General features: G+C 43.3%; 1 protein-coding gene across 4 annotated transcripts in view; it reads right to left on the minus strand.

Annotated features, from left to right (window-relative positions):
- SBF1 (SET binding factor 1) overlaps positions 1–22,852 on the minus strand; it is a 136,822-nt gene that overhangs the window by 16,669 nt on the left and 97,301 nt on the right. For 2 of the 4 annotated variants that reach the window (XM_063448365.1, XM_063448364.1), the window contains 10 exons: positions 21,554–21,631; positions 20,481–20,659; positions 19,052–19,228; positions 17,205–17,306; positions 16,797–16,982; positions 13,455–13,581; positions 11,950–12,080; positions 11,507–11,734; positions 10,547–10,654; positions 5,265–5,479 (listed from right to left, as the gene is read on the minus strand). In XM_063448365.1, coding sequence (XP_063304435.1) covers positions 5,265–5,479; positions 10,547–10,654; positions 11,507–11,734; positions 11,950–12,080; positions 13,455–13,581; positions 16,797–16,982; positions 17,205–17,306; positions 19,052–19,228; positions 20,481–20,659; positions 21,554–21,631 — 1,531 coding nt within the window. The remainder of the gene's footprint in view (positions 1–5,264; positions 5,480–10,546; positions 10,655–11,506; positions 11,735–11,949; positions 12,081–13,454; positions 13,582–16,796; positions 16,983–17,204; positions 17,307–19,051; positions 19,229–20,480; positions 20,660–21,553; positions 21,632–22,852) is intronic. The other 2 variants (XM_063448367.1, XM_063448366.1) reach the window with 1 other exon arrangement.

Here is a 22,852-nt window from a genome sequence, read left to right on the forward strand (position 1 = left end):
CTGCATGTCCTCCATCAACAACACGTCTGTAAAGCGTCCTGTCCTTGCCGGCGTGGTCGTGGGAGGAGGAGGATTACTTTCACCTCTTCCCCTGTTAGATTCCCGTTGTGCTGTGACATCACGCTGTGTAAAGCATAGTTTTTAATTGATTTTGGAACTGCTGCATCCTTTCCGACTTGCCGTAATTCGGTAACATTTCAGGCACTTTCTGCTTATACCGGGGGTCTAGTAGCGTGAACACCCAGTACAGGTCGTTCTCCTTCAGCCTTTTTATACGAGGGTCCCTCAACAGGCACGACAGCATGAAAGACCCCATTTGCACAAGGTTGGATGCCGAGTTACTCATGTCCTGTTCCTTGTCCTCAGTGATCTCTCTGAAGGTATGTTCTTCCCCCCAGCCACGTACAACACCACGGGTACCAGATAGGTGACAACGAGCACCCTGGGATACCTGTTGTGGTTGGTCTTCCTCCTCCTCCTCAAAGCCACATTCCTCCTCTGACTCCTCTTCCTCACAAGCCTCTTCCAGCGTTGCCGCAGGTCCAGCAAGCGATGCTGATAAGGCTGTTTCTGGTGGTGATGGTGACCACAACTCTTCCTCTTCATGCTCATCTACGGCCTGATCCAGCACTCTTCGCAGGGCACGCTCCAGGAAGAAAACAAAATGGTATGATGTCACTGATGGTGCCTTCAGTGCGACTGACTAGGTTTGTCACCTCCTCAAAAGGACGCATGAGCCTACAGGCATTGCGCATGAGCGTCCAGTAACGTGGCAAAAAAATTCCCAGCTCCGCAGAGGCTGTCCTAGCAACCCGGTCATACAAATACTCGTTAACGGCTTTTTATTTTTGGAGCAGGCGGTCGAACATTAGGAGTGTTGAATTCCAACGTGTCGGGCTGTCGCAAATCAAGCGCCTCACTGGCATGTTGTTTCGCCGCTGGATATCGGAAAAGTGCGCCATGGCCGTGTAGGAACGCATGAAATGGTCACACACTTTCCTGGTCTGCTTAAGGACGTTCTGTAAGCCTGGGTACTTATGCACAAAGTGTTGTACGATCAGATTACACACATGTGCCATGCACGGCACATGTGTCAACTTGCCCAAATGCAATGCCGCCAACAAATTTCTTCCATTGTCACAAACCACTTTGCCGATCTCCAGTTGGTGCGCAATCAGCCACTGATCCACCTGTGCGTTCAGGGCGGACAGGAGTGCTGGTTCGGTGTGACTCTCTGCTTTCAGGCAAGTCAACCCCAAGACGGCGTGACACTGCCGTATCCAGGATGTGGAACAGTACCTGGGGAGCTGGGGGGGTGCCGTTGATGTGGAGCAAGACGCAGCAGCAGAAGAGGACTGAGCCGAGGAGGTTATGGAAGAGGATGGAGTAGGAGGAGTAGAGGAGGTGGCAGCAGGCCTGCCTGCAAGTCGTGGTGGTGTCACCAACTCCTCTGCAGAGCCACGCATACCATGCTTGGCAGCCGTCAGCAGGTTTACCCAATGCGCAGTGTGATATACCTGCCCTGACCATGCTTTGCAGACCAGGTATCAGTGGTCAGATGGACCCTTGCCCCAACACTGTGTGCCAGACATGCCATTACTTCCTTTTGCACAATCGAGTACAGGTTGTGGATTGCCTTTTGTGCAAAGAAATTTCATCCGGGTACCTTCCACTGCGGTGTCCCAACAGCTACAAATTTTGCCTCAGACTCCACCAGCTTGTATGGTAAAAGCTGGCGGGCTAACAGTTCAGTCAAGCCAGCTGTCAGACGCCAGGCAAGGGGGTGACTGTGACATTGGCTTCTTACGCTCAAACATATCCTTGACAGACACCTGACTGTGGGCAGATGAGCAGGAACTGCTCAAGGCGAGAGACGGAGGGGCGGATGGTTGAGAGGGGGCAAGGAGGACAGCAGTGGTTAACGTGGCTGAAGATGCTGGACCAGGAGGATGATGGCGGCTTTGAGTTTGTGTGCTGCTTGTACTCATGAGTTGATCCCATAGGCGTTTGTGATGTGCGATCATGTGCCTTCGCAAAGCAGTTGTACCTAGGTGGGTGTTGGACTTCCCACAACTCAGTTTCTTTTGGCACAGGTTGCAATGACACACAAAAAAAATGCCACACTGCTGAGCTCTGCAATGACGGTATTCTGGTGGTGGGAACAGCATGCGTTGATTGGCATGCTGTCTGGCTGACCGAGGGTGCCGATGCATGCTGTCTGACTGTGCCACTAGCTCCTTGTGACGAACTCCCCCTGCTTCCAACTCGTCTCCTCCTCCTCCTCCTCTCTGTCTCCCAATCTGAACTTTCCCCCTGTTCTTCTCTTCTAGCGGGCACCCACGTGACATCCACGGACGCATCGTCATCATCAACCGCTTCACTTATATCTGACAACTCAGCAAAGGAAGCAGCAGCGGGAACAACATCATCATCATCACACCGTACGTGTGTAATGCTGCCTGACTGAGACATATCCCTGCTATCTACATCCTCTGGCAATAATGGTTGCGCATCACTCATTTCTTCCAACTGATGTGTAAATAACTCCTCTGACATTCCAAGTGAAGCGGCTGTGGTGCTAGTGTTGGCAGTGGCGGCAGGGGGGCGAGTGGTAACTTGAGAGGTGCCCGAAGCTAAGCTGGAGGAGGATGGTGCGTCAAGGTTCCGAGCGGAAGCTGTAGAAGATTGGGTGTCCTGTGTTAGCCAGTCAACTATGTCCTCAGAACTTTTCAAGTTCAGGGTACGTGGCCTCTGAACACTGGGCATTATTCTAGGGCCAAAGGGAATCACAGCACCACGACCACGACGGCCCCTGCGGGGTGGCCTGCCTCTGCCTGTCATTTTTTTTCCGATTAGTGGTACTATGCGTGCAAGCTACTGTGACAACAGATATGAGTGGCACTGTGCAGTGGCAGAAGTTAGCAGAGTAGGCGCTGTAGGCCTGACACACACGCTTGCAGACAACTGCTATTCAATCTATTACAGTCAAAACTGTATTTTATTTTTTTAAATGTACACTACTGTTCCACCAGATATGAGTTGCACTGGTGTGACACTGTGCCCTGGCAGGCCCTGAAACGCACACGCGTGAAGGAAACTGACTGCTATTATATTACAGTAAAAAAAGTTGTGTTTTTAAATGCAAGCTATTGTGACACCAGTGAGTGAGTGGTGGCACTGGGCAAGTGGGCACAGTATATGCTGTGAGACTGACACACAGGCTGGCAGGCAGGCAACTGCAATTACATTACACAGAAAAAAAACAAAAAACAGACTGATGTTCTAGCCCTAGAAAGGGCTTTTTGGGGTGCTGTCCTTACAGCAGAGATCAGATGAGCCCTTCAGGACTGTAGTGGACACTGAATACACTAGCCTAGCTATCAATTTCCCTATCAAATCAGCAGCAGCTACACTGTCCCTCCTCTCACTAAGAATGCAGCTTCACAATGAATGTAAAATGGATGCTGTCCAGGAGGTGGGAGGATCTGGGAGGGAGGGTCTGCTGCTGATTGACTGGAATGTGTCTGCTGACTGTGAGGTACAGGGTCAAAGTTTACTCAATGATGACGAATAGGGGGCGGACCGAACAGCGCATATGTTCGCCGTCCACGGCGAACGCGAATAAGCGATGTTCGCCAGGAACTATTCGCCAGCGAACCGTTCGGGACATCACTAGTAAGCATTTTTAAGCTGGGCACAATCTTAACTCAATGTGTATATTTTTTAAGCCATTGTTTTTCAAATACAACCAATGATCCAACTTTACAAAACATCCCCACTGTAATAGACTCGGTTAACACCTAATCCAATACTTTTGTTCTAGAATAATGTTCTAAAACACTAGCTGTATTTTTTGTTGTTGCTCTTTTTTATTTATTTTTTTAATAAAGACATTAGGTTAGCAATTAATCCAGTTTATGTAAATAAATATATGTCCTCACATTCTACTTAATGCTGAGGCGTGATGAATGGTAAAACAGGTCTATCTTTAATGGAAAACACACAGATATATACACACTGTATTGGAGCTTCAATACTATGAGTGAGTATCTTCGCTAAAGTCCTCTCAGGGTGGAAAAAATGCAGCTGTAGTGATTACAGCCCACCTCCCCAAGCACTAGATGACACTTACTGAAGGGGAGAATAACACACATTATTATTACCAAGGTAGGTGTATATATAGTAAAAACCAAAGAAAAAGTTACCTGCGCTCTCTCCTAAATCCGTATGTATATTTAGACAAATGCAGGTCATTTAGTTACTCCAATGGCTATTGGAGGGAATGCCCGCCTGCCAACGTCAAGGCAGACCCACTTAGTCCTACACTGACCTTTCACCCTGCTTCCTTGAGCCTTGTCGTAAAGTGTGTGTTTAGGAGTCCTGCACCAGTTGTCATTGTGAATTTGCAGGCTCCACAACATTCCAAACAGGGGGTCAATATGGCTGACAAAGCACAAGAAAATGTAATTACCTACCAGGTACCAGGGCACCTGACAATAATAACCTTAAAAATACATGTTGATAGCTCTGTTGTGGAGGAGGTGTCTAGAGTCCAGCTCAAGTTATTAAAAGTGACCAGGCAATCCATTACACTCACGCTACACAAAGTCCCCAACTCAACCGACAGGTTCCTTCGAAGTTTACTGTGAAGGAGCTTGAGCTGCAATTGCAAACATGCACGATCATATCCTTTACCAAATCTTTGCACAGTAGCAGTATTGTCATCACAATTCAGATATCTGTTAAAGGAAATTGCTACCAAGTGCTCAACTGCTAGGCAGAATATGCTGCGTTATTATTAAAAATAAAGAGAGCATACATAGTGGTGGATTAACTTTCTGACCTGGGTAGAGTTAAGTCCATAAACTGCAGTGTGTGGATGTGCAGAAAGAGCAGGAGCGTGAATGTTAATATTTGTATTAAAAAGGGAAGGGGGGGGGGGTATACTGTCTGCACTGTACTTTCGATAAAATTCTACTTCTGCATATACTCATATTTAGAATTTCACATTCCCATAATCATTGAGGAGTGCATTAACCAAATAAAATAAAAGTATCCTGAGAGATTTTGAAAGCCAACAGATATTGGCTGCCTGGGCAATTACAAAACCGTAAACTAATGGCTAAATACCCTGATCCAATAAGTTGACAGGCAGATTATTTTTTAATTTTCATGTTTTAATCAAAACATGTTCTGCAATAGGAAAAACAATATTATAACTATTCTGTACATGACATTTCCTCTTTCTTGCAGGTCTGTATTACCTGTTCTCTCTTTCAGCCGTGTTGAACTGGCTGTATAAGGTGCTGGTGCTGTTCCGAGACCCCAGTTTTCCTGATCCACTCGGGGTGCTGGTTGAGCTTGGCCCGCTCTCCAAGCTCAGATTTAAAGTTGATCCAACTCCACTCTCCTGTAAGTAAACCCCCAGGGAGTGGCGATGTGAGGATACGTTTGATGACATTAGCAGAGCACTGGACTTCTAAAGGGCACAAAAAGTAATAATATGTTACACATTGATTTTATTTTTATATTTCTTTATTTTTGGAGTGCAGTGTTATTTGATAATTGTAAAAGATGTACTGCAGCATAAAACAAGTTAAACATGACATAGAATGACAAGAAATAAATGCACTGTTTTTTTGTTTTTTTTTAAGTGTTAGAGCCATGGCATAACAAAGTGTTTCAAACTATGTAAACTAACAGATAAAACCAGATGTTGACTTGTTATAGAATACACCTCAGGATGCTTAAAGTCTGTGTTGCCTTCAGGTGGCTATATACTCGAAGTATAAGTGGTCATGTTTCAGCTTGTGTACACATTGATATTAATCCAGCTTATTTGGACATGGTTTATTCACAGGAAGAGAATGGACAAAGTGTTGTGTGAGGTTTGCTGAGACACAGAGTTTAAATTCCACCCCCTCATATTAAATCTTTTGTTTTTTATATTCAAGTTTTATAAAAGACAATACAATATGACAAAGTACAAAACTATAACATTAACATACATACATATATTAAAACTCATCTACTATAGAGGAGCACTATAAATGCAGGAACTTAATTGAGACACATGGAAAAGTGATTTTATTTTTTAATTACAAACATTATTTGAAAAGGTGGGTATGTCAAAACAAAGTATTGGATTCAGAGTTAATTATACTTAAGTGATTTATATAGAATATTCTTGCAAACTGCACCTCGGTCAATTCCATTTATTAACCCTTCAGGACAAAGGCAAATGTCCAGGTTCTGGGCTAGAACAAAACCTAGAATTTGTGCTATGTAATTTTTCCACCATAATTTATAGGGACACTATAGGCAGCACAAAAACTTCAGCTTAATGAAATAGTTGTGGTGTATACATCAATGCCTGCCCCTGCAGTCTCCCTGCTTAATTCCATGCCATTTAGGAGTTAAATCACTTTTGTTTATGTCCATGCAGACCTGGCATCGCCTCTCCTGGACTGTGACTGACACAGCCTGCATGAAAAGAAAAGGTTTCATTTTCAATCAGATGCCAACAATTTTTTTGCTCTGGAATTCCTGATCGGATTGCGGACTAGTCGTGGTCCGGTAAAACTTTGTCACAAGCTCTCTTGGTCCCAGAGTCACCTATCAGAGCGCTAGATGTTAACACAGTAAAGGAGTTTAAACCCCTTAAGGACACATGAGGGACGTTATGATTCCCTTTTATTCCAGAAGTTTGGTCTTTAAGGGGTTAAGGATGTGTGGGATATGCATAAGGCTATCCTAGCTATAAGATAAGACCAGGGACTAATGAAAGTATTAAAAAAAAAATAAAAAAAATTGGACATACTAGATGGGCCAATTGGTTCTTATCTGTCGTCACATTCTTTGTTTCTATTTTGAGGGGGGATAGAGAAGGTGGTGATGTATCCAATGGTACCCATGACTTGAGTGGAGCTCCATGTACCGACCGAAAGCGCTGTTTCGGGTAACCAGGGTTTTTCACCCAGCGGATCAGAGGATGGCTGGTACCTATTCAAAACTTTACTTCCAGCAAACTTGTGCCAACCACCTACGATCAGAGCGCTTTTTGGACAGAGTGGGTGCTCAGGAGAGAGCTTTGCGGGGGCAAAATTTGTTTGGGGATGTGGGTACGGAAACCCTATGCCTCATGTAAAAGTGTTAATTGGCACCGAAATGTCTGCCCACTGTGACAAGTACTACCCCTGGGCCGGGAACATTGGGTTCTGGGGTTACTGTTCATATGTGGGTTGGTCAGGACAACCCCCTGAGAATGTGGATACGGGGGTATGTCTGAGTTTGTGAGGGGGCCATGGCAGCTTCATGGCGAACTCCCTTACTATGCTTCCCTGTCCCGTTTTATGCCACTCTGTGCTTATTGGAGGCACAAGGTGACCAGGAAATCCAGGTTGGTCTGCCCCATCCAGACTTCCACAGATTAAGCGGTTGGGAAGACACCATGCGGCCTGGGAGGGCTCCAATCGAGACAACACTTTAAGTGGAGGTAGCACAGACCCTATGTGACTGATTATGTCGCTATTTTATAGATTGGGTTGTCGGGAACGAGCTATTCGAGGATATGACATGAGTGGGGAGGTTACCATTGTTTTCCGTATGTTTGTGGAGGTTTTTCAAATGTTTGGGTGATAATTGCATTAAGCATGTGTGTGCCTGGGAGTTAATTGCATTAGCAGTGCTTGATCTAATTTATTTCCAGACACAGAAAGGCCTGGTGGGGTTACCATTGTTCTATTAATAACACCATGCTGGGGCGTCTATGTATAAATGTGTACAGTTAAACATTGTAGCAGACCTGGTCCTGCTCGTTCGGTTGCACATATCCCCCTTGTTCGTTTTCAGAACGAAAGGCTCATTCCCCTTTTTATATTACCATACACCGACCATCCCCTGGCTCATTAACTTCAAAGAGTCAAATAAACTCAAGTGCTCTCTCTAAGTGGCCGCAATTCGTATAACCAAACACACGTTTAATGCATGGAACTGTTTTTGGATACTCCCCCTCGCAGTCCCCAGGGAAACCGTACCGTTACCTGCTCCTCTCACAGTCAAGTCAGGAGACCGCTATTCGGGGGAAAAGACGCTACCGACTGAGGGGAGCATTCCCTCCCTAAGAGCCAAAGAGGAGCATTAGTTTATGTTCACACAGGAACTCCTCAAAATTGACTGGCCAGCCCGAACTTTACCGCGATGGCGATTCGCCTACACTGGATCGATCTGGGCACTACTTGGACAACTTGGGCGTTCGGATCTGGGCACTACTTGGACAACTTGGGCGCTCAGATCCAGGCTATTCGGCTATATAATGCATGTGGGGTTCCTGTACAATTAGAATGTAATTTTTGTATATTTTTATGTATCAGTTGTACTCCCACAACTGCGTGTCGGCCACAGTGGCGGATCCAGAGCCTGATCTCGGATGGGGCACTTGTAGATTATTTAAATAAATAATCCAGACACAATAACCACTACAGCTCAGTTTAGTGGTTATAGTGCCAATAATGCCAAGACCCCCTCCCGGAGTAAGTAGTCAAACTGTTTAAGAACTGTTTGACAACTTACCTGAGGTCCTCTGGGAAATGGGGCTGTAGTAGGGCAGAGGAGCAGTGGTATGTGTGAGTGGTGCAATGTGTGAGGGGTGCAGTGTGTGTGTGTGTGAGGGGGACAGTGTATTAGCAGTGTGTGTGTGTGAAGGTTGCAGTGTGTACGTGAGGGCGGCAGTATATGTCAGGGGTGCAGTGTGTGTGTGGGTCAGTATGGGTGTGTGACAGTTACAGTGTGTGTGTGGGACAATGTATGTGTGTGGGGGCAGTGTGTGTATGTGGGGGCAATGTGTTTATGGTGGGCAGGGGCAATGTGTGTGTGCGCGCGTGTGTGTGTATGGGGGCAGGGGTAATGTGTGTGTGTGTATGGGGGGCAGGGGTAATGTGTGTGTGTGTATGGGGGGCAGGGGCAATGTGTGTGTGTGTGTGGGGGGCAGGGGCAATGTGTGTGTGTGTGTGGGGGGCAGGGGCAATGTGTGTGTGTGTGTGGGGCAGGGGCAATGTGTGTGTGTGTATGGGGGCAGGGGCAATGTGTGTGTGTGTGTGGGGGGCAGGGGCAATGTGTGTGTATGGGGGGCAGGGGCAATGTGTGTGTGTGTATGGGGGGCAGGGGCAATGTGTGTGTGTGTGTGGGGGGCAGGGGCAATGTGTGTGTGTGTGTGGGGGGCAGGGGCAATGTGTGTGTAGAAGAAGGATAGGGGGGAGGGGGGGCTTTTTTTTTGTTTAATGTGTGTGTGTGGTTTTTTTTTACATTTAATAATTAAAATTAATATATAATTTATGTCCCCCCTCCCTTCTTACCTTTACTGGGAGGAGGGGGGACATCTTTCTTTCCCTGGTGGTCCCAGTGGGGATTCCCTGGTGGTCCCAGTGGTAGGAGTGAACTCTAGCCCGCGCTCCAGGGCTAGAGTTCACTCTTGCGAGATTTGGAGCGTTGCCGTGGTTACCGCGGCAACGCTCCAAATCTCGCGAGAGGAGGACCCGGAGGAGCTGCTGGTAACAGCTCCCGAGTCCTCTCTCCCTCCCCTGCCGGTCGGCTGTCAGTAATGTGCCTGCGGACCGGGGAGGGAGATCACTGATCACTGATCTCCCTCCCCGGTCTGCAGGCACAATGCAGGGCTGGCACTTGGGCAATGTCAGCCCTGCATTAGCCGGCAGGGGAGAATCTCGGGGGGGGGGGGCAATTGCCCCGTTGCCCCCCCCCTGGATCCGCCACTGGTCGGCCAGTTACTGAGGAGGGATAGAGCTAGGCATGTTGCAATCTCTATTGTTCTCATGGGGACCTGCTGTTGAGAACCCAAATGTAAAAGTGTGCTGTTTTCTCAATAAAACCAGTTCTACTTCACCCTATACTAAGTCTCGGCTGGTACTTGGTGTGAATCTGCTTAACAGCTATAATCCTCTACCATGATCTCTGTGCTATAATCACCGAGTGAAATGAGTCCTAGGCGGCGACACTCGGGTCCCATGCGAGTAGGCCACCGCAAGAGTCGTCTCACTGTAATTTAGAACCTCCAGCAAGCTTTCCCTGTCGTTCAAACTATGATCGGTGCATGGCAACTGCCAAAGCCTAGCACCAATCACAATTGCCAAGGTGGTTTGCAGGGGGACCGTAGGGACCTCCCTTGAACAGCTGGCAGCTACAGAATTCACTGCGGCTGAGCACAATGCATTCAGTCACAAACTTTAAAAACTGCATACAGCTCAGTAAATCTGGGGCTACTAAATGTGGCACAAGCTGGCAGAGGGGATACGAAGGTATTGATTGATAACTATATCTCCTTGGTGTGAGCAGGGGTTTATTGTCCCAATGTTAAAGGGTTAAATCAACTATACAAAAAATAAAAATAAATAAGACGACAGTGGGTGCCTGTCATATAAAGAAACGCTATAAACCTATTCCCATTGAGGCTGCAATGTTGTTGTGGACCACATATCACCATGAGAAACCGATTACTACAATGGAGATGTGTGGATGAATTTGGTAGACTTACCCTGCTCTCATGTCTACTTTCAGTTCTATGAGCAGCCTTTATCTTGTCCCAAGTGTCCTTCCAACGTTCAGGAACCTGCCCAAGATCCATCTCGAGACACTGTAATTCCTAAAATACGTGGGAGAAAAGTGAAAGAAACTAGTGAAAACTTAGCAGTATATAGATGCCACAGTAGTCACCATCACTATGTAGGTCCCCAGATGGCTCTTATGTTTTAGTCACCCTGTGCCCATTATAGGTACAGGGTGTGTATAATGTATTTATTCGTTATTTTCATCCATCTTCTCCTTGTTGTTTCCCCAGAAGGGTGTTGTCCCATTGTTCCAGAGACACTTCCAGATTAGTTCAAACTGACTGTTCTGCCATGCTCTTAAATCTCCAATGTGGTCCTCAGCCCATGTTATTGTCTGTCCCCACACTGCCTTGTAAACACAGTACTGTATTCACACTAATTTAAAACAGAATGGAAGTTAATTAGGTTATTATATGATTGTGCAAATGTTATTGTGCAACATTTCTTGGTGTCCAGCAGGTTATTCAAATATGGTGACTTAAACTAATTATGTCCTGGTCACCAAGTCTATGGGGAGGGATTTACAAGTGATGACCTCCTGTGGGGAATGTGCCTATAAATTCCTGTGTTGTGTTCAATAAAGTCATATCTTCTTCTTCTTCTTATTCTTTCTGTTCCAGCTTCTCTTCTCTGGTTGCACTTACATGTTGAAACATTTGCTTGAGTAGCTGTGGTAGGCCGAGAGTGCCAGCTGACACCCTCAGTTTATCACTGGTTGCCCATAGTGAGTAATGCTTCAGAAAATATGTACATCTGTGAAGCATTACTGCCAATGGGTGACCAGTGAATGGCTGAGAGCATCTTTCTTTAACGGTTTGACTGAAATGGGCATACTTCACACTCCATATGAAGTAAAATACCCTCATGGTCACTGTACATGTACGTACCTCCAGTAAGTGAGAGATGGCATCTGGTTCTAGACGTCCCGGTGCATGGTAGGATGGCCAGATTATTTTCCTCTTGGTCTGGGGAGCAGAGCTGTCATTCCGTTCAGGCTCCTCAGGTTGAGGACCCTGCAGAAGTTCCCAATCGTATGAGGGACCTTCACTTAGGGCCTCATGGGTGTAATAATCCCACACACGCAGACCCCAAACTGAGCTGTATGGGCGAAGTACCTGATAAAATTAAGCATATTTAAGAAGTCTAGCCTCACTCCAATACCGTCTTTGCTGTAATCAAAAAGAAAACCACATTCATGTGTCACTCAATGTGGCACCATGTTTATTGCAGAAAATTGTGATTAATTATGGCTTTGGATATATTATTTTTCCACCGTAAAGAATCCCTAATATACAATGAAACCTAATTTATCTCCACTGATGTATCTCACCTCTCCATCCTCAGGGCAAAACATGTAGTTATAGAACACAGGATTCTTCTTATGCAGGCGTTCCATGTACTCCCACACTGAGCGACATACCTGGGGGCTACGCCGATCTCCTTTCTCTTCATACAAGACTCCTAGAAGCAATGGAGTGCACTTACTTAATTTACAATTGGTTTAATTTGGGCATGTTGGGAACAAAGCATCAGATAATTTTTTTGTTGCATTATTCAAATTGTGTATATTAAATTGTGTGTTTAACAACTATCCTATTTCTTTATTTCTTTGATTGGCTGTTGACAACACATGCTCTCTGCAACTTTATTTAAACAGACACTATAGTCACCAGAACTACAGCTTAATGTAGTTGTTCTGGTGTGTATAGTGTGTATCTGCAGACCTCTTAATGTACACACTGCCTATTTAAGAGGAAAAAAAAGTAATAATTCTAGTGGCAGTCAGATTAGAGGTGCTTCCTGGGTCAGTGCTGCACAATGTGTAGCACTGATGTTCAGCGTCTCCACGCTATGCAAGGACATACGGAACGTTCTCCCATATAGATTACTTGAGTCAATGTATGTCTATGAGGAGATGCGTTTTGCCACGACTGCGCAATAGTCTCCCAATGCATTGGATTATTTCATGACCACAGCTAAGGAGGCGGAGCCAGCCACAAGGAGACACTGGAAGAAAGGCAAGTAAACTCATCATTGCTCTGTTGACAAGGGGGGAGAGGACCTAACCATCGCTATTAGAACTATAGTGTCAGAAATATATGTTTGTATTCCTGACACTATGGCACTCCTTAAAAGTAATAGTCATTAAAAGGACACTATAGTAACCAGAACAACTACAGCTTAATGTAGTTGTTCTGGTGGGTATAGTAGTTCCCTTCAGGCATTTTCATGTAAACACTGCCTTTTCATTGCCCCTAGGGACACCTCCAAGTCGCCACTCCTTAGATGGCCACTGGAGGGGTTTCCTGGCTCAGGGCTGCACAGTAAGCAGCCCTGCCATTCAGCGTCCCCACGCTCTGCATGGAGACGCTGAATTTTCCTTATAGAGATACATTGATTCAATGCATCTCTATGAGGAGGTCCTGATTGGCCAATGCATTTGACCCCGCCCCCATAACGATTTTAGCCAATCCAAAGCTTTCCCTATTGGAAAGCATTGGATTGGATAAAAATCGGCCATTTCGATGATGTCACAGCACCAGCGGACCCGCGCGATGCTGGAAATAAGGAGAGTATTATACTCTTATGGGGGGGAGGGAGGTGGGGGGGGGGGGCATGTCACCTAAATGGTGTGTTAACCCTTATAGTGATCCTTTAAGGGTTGACAAATTACAATTTGCATGAGGTTAAAACAGTCAGATCTTCAATCTATAATTACTCAAACTTACTATAGACCAGTAAGAAAATACAATTAATCTGTTGATGATATGTTTATGTTATTTGTAAGGGAAAGGTAAATGGAACAAATTTACAGTACTTTCACAGGCCTCTTACCTTTTTCTATCCTCTCACAGTCAGAATCAAGTAGAAAGGTGCGGAAACGGTTGGACACATAGTGATAAGCCAAGAACTTCAGGTAATACTGACTAAACTCAAACTCAGAGGGAAACTGTAGATGGATCTGTGGAGAGAATAAAGATAGAGTAATAAATGTAAGAAAAAATCATAAGGCAAAATTAAGGCTAATATAACAAAGGATGGTAGATGTTACGGAAGCTCCCATGCCACAGCCTCCTGGTGAAGCATAAAGGCTAGCCTTCTGTGCCTGGTCCTAGGAGTCCCTAAAATGGGCTGTTGTCCATTTGGGTAAGGGCCCTGGGCGTTTGTTGTATTACAACAGCATCCCTCGTGCCCAGAGACGGTTTGTCTGTTTTATATTGGGTTAGGAGTGTCTATACGTTTCCCCATATGATTTTGTCCTGTGTATTTGTTTGAATGTTTTGATTGTTCTGGTTGTATGTGCCTTCCTGCCCTCCTGTTTCTCCTGCCTTAATGTTCTCCCAGCAGGGCATTGTCCCATTGTTCCAGGGACACTTCCAGACCAGTTCAAATTAGCTGCCCTGCAACTCCTTTAAATCTGTTATGTGGTGTGACGAACCGCCTGTACCCAAAGTGGTACGTTCATCTGCAGGTCTTCTGATTCCCAGTAGAGTTCCAGTAAATATAGCGCTCCCTCTTTTGCACACCCAAACATCGGTCGAGAATTGATGAAGGGTACAAAATAACTTGTGTTATTAGAGCCAAGTGACCTGCTTATATACACGACCCCCAGCATGGGGTTCCTATTCATACACAGTGAAACCCGCCCAGGCGTCTCCGTGTCTGGGAGATAAGTGAGTTTGCTTAGTCTTAAACTAATTATCTTCCAGACACATGAGGTACAACAGGTAAAATCCCCCAAACATAAGGAAAACAGAGAGGAACCCCCACATGATTTTATATCCCTGGATAGCATGGATCTGAGTTCCCAAGACGTCCCAATAGCACTCAGATCCATGTAGTGTAGCCAGATCGCCACCGTGGTAAAGTTTTGACCGAGTGCACATGTGGCTCAAGCCCAAAATAGTTCCAGGTAGATTGTCCTTGCGGTCAGTCAGTTAATTCATATGGAGTTCCTGAAGACAAATACATTTGAGCTTCCCCTGGCTCCCAGGGAGTGGTCGCCATAGTCCAGGGTGCCTTCCCTCAAATTGCCGTTCTCTTGGCTGGCCGGGAAAGGGGAGATGGGGTGATGTGGACTGGGGAAAGGCTGGTGGAGTGGCCAAAAGGAATTACAGAGGTTTTGTGGCTACATGCCACTGGTAGCGTTCAACAGTAACAAAATGGATGCCAAATACCAGTGAGAGAGTGTTCATCAGAAATAAAGTACTGAACCAAGGGGATCGGTCAGAAAAAAACAAGGTAGGTTAACTAGGGGAGTTCTTCACATGTGGTCCTCAGCCCTGGTTATTGTCTGTCCCAACCCCTGTTAATTAGAAGGCTCCATTCACACTGGTTGTAAGCTTTGTAGTCCATACTGCTAATGATTGGCTTGGGATATGTAGTATGATTGATTCTATCTAAAGTCCATACTGCCATTGAGCACCACTGTAAGCCTATTGTAAGTAAATGAAGCTGTAGGGGTTACAAATACATGTGCTATTCTCAATAAAAGTTGTTGTTGTTTTTAGTATAAACCAAGTGTTGCCTGGTGTTTGGAGAAAGGGCTATGGTCACTGGACCGCTGGAGAAAGAATTTTCATAGCTATAATCACAAAGGCCTGGTCCAGGGTGGAAAAGACCATCAACAATGGTCAAGCTTCTGTGACTGGGTCTGCAGCGCGCTCAAGGGTCACTGGTAGTGGGAGGAAGCTGACGTGGTGGAGGTACTCAGTCTAAGTACGGGAGCTCCGCCACAGTAACAGAGTTAAATCATTTTTTCAGATCAGCTATTTTTGTTGGTAATTTCTAAAGACCAAATTTCAAAATAACAATAATTGTTTAGTGAATAAACCCTGCAGACATTCATAATAACAAAATAAAAAAAAATAAAAAAAATTAAACACAACTATAACCCAACCTATGACACTTTCTTAGCAAAAGGTCTACATTCCAACCACTCTTTCCTGGGAGATGTTTCTCATTTAAATTTAATAAAAAAAAAATCATTTTAATTTTGAAATAACATTCTTAAAATAACCAAGACACATTATTCTAATCCAAATTAATACAATGCGTAGAAGCAAATCTAAATCCGGTGTATCAAAAATACATATGCAGTAACAAAGGTAATGGGATAGATGCATGGCTAAAGGGAAACAAGGCACCCGTCACTAGTAATCAAGACATGCTCCTGCTGATGTTAAGCATCTTGCCAAAAGCAAGAGACATATGCTAATATTGGGAATGAAGGTTCAGACAGGGATTAACACACTGATGTTGAGTCTCTTAAGTGCGCTCATGACACCTGATTGCTTATTAAGGAATACATTATTTTTAGTTAGGGAAAAAGTAATTTGATGCAGAGGACTGTAGTGGTGGTTATGATGCTTGGAGTAACCCTTTTAAAGGTACAAACACAAAGTTTATAAATTTTATAGCTTCAGTCCTAAGTAACACATTTATTGTCATGCTTAAGATAATTGTTTTGTTGCAATCTATATTATACATGTTAAGTCTCCTCTGTCCACATTCTAAAATATCTCCTACATGCTGGCTACTTCACAGCACTATGTGATGTCACAGCTCTGGCACAACACTGACAGTAAAAGGAGATTAACCACAAAACAGCATCATTACACCAAGAGGGCACCTAGACAGAGTAAGTCTATTACTACATATCTGTCATATTCTCCCCAATGTCTGCAGAGAGAGAGAGCAAAAAAAAAAGGGCAGTGTTTAGTGCAGGGTTTTAAAAGACAGCAGAACTTTTCCCAACTGCAGCAATGTCAAATGTATCTTTTGTATTGGTTATTTTGGATTGATTGCTTTTGCATTAAAACACACTGTGCTATTCATGCAAAGGAGCCTTTTGGGAGACTATGTTTTTGATGCATTTATGGAATAAACTGAAGTATCTGAATTCATAGTTTTTCTATAATACAGCTAAAATTTCAAGCATGATCACAGCGCTCCAAAATACAAACAATGGAGAAATAATAGCAAACATAACTGTTCAGAGAAATAGTTTAAACAAATTAAACATATGATTTTTATATATACATATATATATATATATATATTTTAAAGGGGAAAAAAAACAACCAAAAAAAAATAACAGAGTAATAGTTTTTTTGTTTACTTTTTCCACCTCTGTGACAAGACCCACAAAATTTAAGCAGTTTCTTGCTTACTCACTTGATGCACACAATCAAGGAACTGCAGAAAAATAGGTGTGAATCCGTTACTTTGGCTGGCTGCAGTGTGCGCGCCACGGTGACTGAATCTGTGACCAAAAGAAAGCCACTCTTTTTCCACAAGCAGACGGAATCCTTCAATTGTTCGATAGTAAGGATCAGATAACAGCTGGACAAGAGACACCACCTTGATTGAAACACAACAGAATACAAACGCTTTTATACATTTAATGGTGATTCTCAAAAGAACACATGAACCCAGTGCCTGACGGCTAAACAAGGGACACAACCTGAGCAAAAATAACGCCACCATAAGGATTAGGAGAAAAGGCAGATTGAAAGTAGATTCAAGAATATAACCATTCCTATCGAAATTAATAAATAGACCGCATTATAAAGACTTCAATACCTGGGTGGTGAGATCCCATCCATCCTCGAGTCCAACCAAGACTGATGAGCCACTGTCCAGCAATTCCACAACCAGCACAGAAACCTGCAAGAGCTTGTGCAGCTAAGAGGAACATAAAAATAAATGACTCCGTACTGGGATAAATTAAAGTTTACTTTTCATGCCTAATATAACATGGTATAACACTATGGATAATAAAAAAAAATAATTTTTCAATAATCTGCAAACCTTGTATATATGTGGTAGGTGGAGAAGTTTGTTTTTCCCTCATGAGTCATAAACATCACGCTTTAAGCCACTCCTGGTTAACAAATGGAATCAAAGCGGCAACAACTTAGCCCCTGGAGAGAGTACCCGCACTCACATTATGGATAATGCTAAGTAGATTCACACTAAGTAAAGGTGGTAAGGGGGGGAGGGGGGACCTGAGACCATACCCTTAAGCTGTGCAGATATGGACATAGAGTAATCATTTGAACAACACAGAAGCTACGTTAGTTGTGATAACACTCAGTCTGATCATACTGGCTTACAAATCCTGAGGATTCTGCCTCCAGTAAGTCTTCCCTTGATATGAGAACAAGAGCATCCTTGGGACACTCCAACAGTATGCAACTTCTCTGGCTCCGAGAACCTGCAGCACTGGTTTCAGCTACCTCCACCAAGCTAAGGTACTCTTTGTGAGGTCTAGAAGAATGGAGAGTTATGAACCCTCAAACTGGACAGGGGCTTCCACACTTACTCCCATGCGGAATAGGGCTTTGTCTTGTGTGGTTTGAAAGCGGACAATTAGATCAGCTGTAGCAGTGATTGGGTCAGTCGGAGGCTTTGATAAACGTAAAATGCCATCCATTTTTCAGTTTTTGTCTGTTTTCATTGCATTACAGCTGCGAATAACCATCTGATATAGTCAGTCAACCATGGGTTTGGTGGAACAAGAGTCTGAAAGGCTTAAAGGGACACTCCAGGCACCCAGACCACTTCTGCCCATTGGAGTAGTCTGGGTGCCAACTCCCACTACTCCTAACCCTGCAAGTGTAATTATTGCCGTTTTCTATAAACAGCCACTAGAGGTCACTTCCTCCTTCATAGCACAGGAAACCTGTGCTAGAGCGTCGCTGGACGTCCTCACGCTGTGTGAGGACCTCCAGCGTCGCTCATTTCCCCATAGGGGAAATTAGCTTTCCTATGGGGAGACATAATGCGCATGCATTTGCAACCCTTCAGTAACTGGGGATTGGGGGGTGGGAGGGAGAGGGGCCCTCCAGTGCCAGGAAAACGGATCGTTTTCCTGGCACTGGAGTTTCCCTTTAATAATCAGTCTGGTAGCTTCTTTGTAAGTAAGAAAGCAGTCCATTGACAAAGTAGAAATTGGCTATTACAGGGGTATATGAAGTCTGAAGGGGTATGGATTCACAATGCAATGAGCAGGCAAACTCATAAGATAATTTAAAAAAACACACACTGATCAGAATAAGAGGCTCCTGATTGGTGTATTCTCTCTGGGAGGAAGATGCTGGCTTGTCTGTGCAAGTCTACAAACCTTTAACTGTATTTGTCTATTTCTTTTATTATATGACTTTATTTTGAATAGATTATCTATTTATTGCATTAACATGCGAGGAGGTAAAGAGTCCAATTCCTGCCTACTGATCTTTTTATAAAACTGTGTACTGTGTGTATAATAATGCTAACAAACGACATGGAGGACATTAGATGTATTTGATAAGAATAAAAAAAGGCTCATATGGATGTGAATGGAAGAAAAAGAGAAATGTGTGTGACCAGTGGACAGGAAAATAAGAATGACTTGAAAGCAAACCAGCATAAACGGCACACTGCAATACCTGAATAAGCCACTCTGAGTCCTCCAGCGTGCGCATGTAGGACATATTTGGATCAGATGAGGGGGCACTTGGCACACAAGCTTTCATCAGTTTCTTGAAACTCGCTTTGACCTGCCTAACATCAAACAATTCGATAGGGACCAGCTCCCATTGCTGTAGAGGGTCTTGCTTTACTCCCTGCATACAAACCATATGCCATGATTAGAACACATTTAGGTAACATTTAAATTGCACTTTAAAACACATGCTGTAAAGAAATGTAACCATAGTTGCTATAACAAGTATTGAAATAATAACGGCTCATATGATAACCATGTGAACAAATACTGCAAATATTTGACAAATGATGTCCTTTCAAAATGCTTCCAGATACATGCACCTCTAAAAGGGTAACATTTAGGAACATAAGCTACTGAAATATTGAATCTTTAAACCATTTATAGAGTTATTGCTTGTTTTGCTAGAGAAGCTAGGTTTAATTTGTATTTGGTGTCTTAAGTTTCAAAAGTGTTAAACTGTTACATGATCGCAGACACTTGTTGTTGCATGTAGCTAATATAATGGTTCTAATATAACACTATAAGAAAGAAAACATGAATTGAATTAACCAGTGAATACTGAATTTTAGGCCAAACTATGCAAAAGAAAGACCAACACAGGTTTTTTTTGGCATTAAAAGTACAATTTCCTGGTGAATTCCAATTACCAGATGTAGAACAAAACCCTTGAGTAAGATAGTCAAGCAGGAAATAGTTGATGGTCCGAATGTTAATGAATTAACGGGATATTCAAAATCTGGCACACATTATTATTATTTTATTATTGTAACCAGACAAATTGATGCACAGGAACAGAGGGGTTGAGGGCCCAGCTCAATGAGCTTACATGCTAGGGGGAGTGGGGTATAGTGATGCAAAGGGTATAAGTAGAGGTAATGAAATAGGTTGCTAGAAAAGTAATCACTGGGAACTTAGTAGGTTTTTTTTTTTACAGTTGCAGGAGAAGAGTCATAGGGGGCGGGGGGGGGGGGGGGTGAGAGGGGCTTCAAACTCGAACACTTTTTCATGTAAGCATAGGGTTTAAGTGTGTTTTCAAAGATTTTTTTGAAGGAGTCAAGACTGGGTGAAAGTCTAAGAAGAAGGGAAGGGAGTTCCACATGATTTGTATTCACTAAAACCGTAGTGTAAAAAAATAAATAGATTTGAAACAATTAGGTAAAAATAACAAAGCTGTTACTATAGTAGACCTGGAGAATATTTCCAAGTCAGCTTATTATTATTATTGCCATTTATATAGCGCCAACAGATTCCGTAGTGCGCTTATCTTGTCTATATTGCAATTTGGTGTTTAGTCAATAAACCGCACAGGTAAATTTGCAAACAACTGACAATTTACATTTACCATTACATTATAAGCAGCTCTGTCTAACCTTAAGCTGAGATTTGTCTCCAATGATATACAGTGCAGCTCTGCGTGGTGTCAGCGCATTGTCTGAAGGGCCACCATTCTGATGGTGAGTCAGCAGCTCTCTGCTTGCTAGACGTGTCCCGACATCAGAGTTCATGTAGGCGCTCATCCTCCCACTTCCACGTATACTGCCCCACTTACCTGAAAGGGCAGAAGAAAATTAGCTTAATCTTGAAATGACCTACCTTGTCTTCAGTTTAGTAGCATCCTAATATTCGTTAGTACAGAAACTTGCTGCTACAGTACACCATGTGATAAAGCTGGGACAACACCTACTAAAGTAATTTTCAGCAAAAAGGAGGGGAGAGCTAGTTAATAATGTAGAAGAACCTATGCTGCGGATTACCTGCACTTATTTAATTACTGTGCATAAGCAAGGATCATTGTAACTTGCTATTTATGGTACATGAAGTCAAAAAACACAGGCAGTGTTAACCAGTAAGGGAATAATTTGTAAGTATTACTTAGACCAGGAAATGTAATCTTTTAGGCACGGGCCACATGCACTGACCTCGTTCTGCATAACCACGGCGAAATGCAGGGTGCTTAACACCCCGAACTGAGTAACCTAGGGCAAGGAGAAATGGGCAGTGGGATAGAGGGAGAACGTAACAAAGTAAGGATAATATGCAGAGAAGTATAGTGGTCACATTATAGGGAAAACATATAAGGCCGGTACAGCCTACTAGAAAGCAGGCATCAGTGTGAGAGATGAGTGTCCGTACAACATATCTCAAGAAGAGGCCCTATCATGAGAATGCACAATGTAGCAGGATTCAATGTGAAGCATGCAAGGGTAACGGGCAGCAATGTGACATGTGCAGGATGAGACTTTTCTAATACCATACTAAGATTTCAATAAATCAGGAGGCATTCAGAACTAAGCATTCATTGCATTGAGCATAACAGTCTTTCACATTCATTAATTGTAATCATTAAATCTTTGTGGTCAGAAAGGTTATTCTGAACCTCATAAAACATCATTGGATACACTACAAACAGATTCCACATAGCCAGCCCTTGCTGGTGTCCTACCTCCTCGGACGTCCTCCTTCCCTCCCATCACCTGCTTCATCAGGGAACCCAGCTTGGGTTGGCGTTTGTCTGGAGAATCTGAAGCAGAAACACTGGCTTATATTCCCTATTAGGCGCTGTATCCCAGGCTACCTCAAACTGCTGTGTGAGCATTACCAGTGCCCTGCCACACTCCAGGTGCCTTGCCAATTCAAACATGTAATGGTTATCCCTGTAGGCTGATGTGCTTGTTTGGAAATATTACACTTTTAATCTTTCAAGAATGTACACAGTGGTCTGAAAATTTACTCGCAATATGAAGTGTCAACACATAAAATGGATGTACTGACTCAAAGATTTATTTTACTAATACATCTAGTGGGTTTCTAATTAAAAATATCAACGTGTTAAAAAAAAATATAATGCATTTACTTAAACAAAAAATAAAAACCATCATGAAAATGTGAACGATAAAGTAAAACAGTTTTTAGAGCTGACAATTCTAAATTACAAAATATATAGAATTTGAATTAAGTGCAATTAAGATTTTGTAAATACATAATACAAAGTAATGTTTTCACTAAGGATCTAGATTTGGCAGCACCTTTAAAATCCATATTGATGCTACCATCCACTTGGAATAACTTTAGCAAGTGCATTATATTTTTTTGTTTTAGTTCTTTATAGAGCTAATTTTGTATTCTTTCAAAGTTAGCTAATGTAGTGACATGCTTTAATATGTCTTGGGTACAGCAAACATGATTTGATCTCCACTCTCAGGTCTACAGCGAAACACTCTTCTACAGGTCTGCTCTCAGCATACAATTGCAACAAATTCTCACATTCTCTGTTGTTGGCAGGAATGTACATGAAGGGTAAGAGCGAAGGAATGGACTAGTGATTCAAAAGATGGAATGAAAGGAAATGCACTTCTAAGGGTTTATTGAGCTGGTTTAGTAATGATAAAAACAGTAGCTGAACCGGCCACTATGGACAAGTAGGCATTACAATCACTGGTCTGTGATATGCTTGTTTGCCTTTGTATTTGCAAGAGGTCATAACAGCTGTATGTTCCGCTAACTATAACTCACACACGGCACTGCATCTTTAGCACTATTACAGTTAAAGGAAAGCTATAAAATGGTTTTTACAAGTAGTCAAAACCTCGTCAGTCATATACCATTCTCTTGTCCTTTCCTAAACGCTGAAAATAACATTATTTGTTGCAGTAATTGAAGCCACATCAGAGTCACAATATAATGTTTTAAAGGAACATTTAAAAAAACATGCTGTTAAGGTAAATGCAACCATAATCATAGT

This window comes from Pelobates fuscus, chromosome 3 (assembly GCF_036172605.1).
Source record: "Pelobates fuscus isolate aPelFus1 chromosome 3, aPelFus1.pri, whole genome shotgun sequence".
In the NCBI taxonomy this organism is placed as follows: Eukaryota; Metazoa; Chordata; class Amphibia; order Anura; family Pelobatidae; genus Pelobates; species Pelobates fuscus.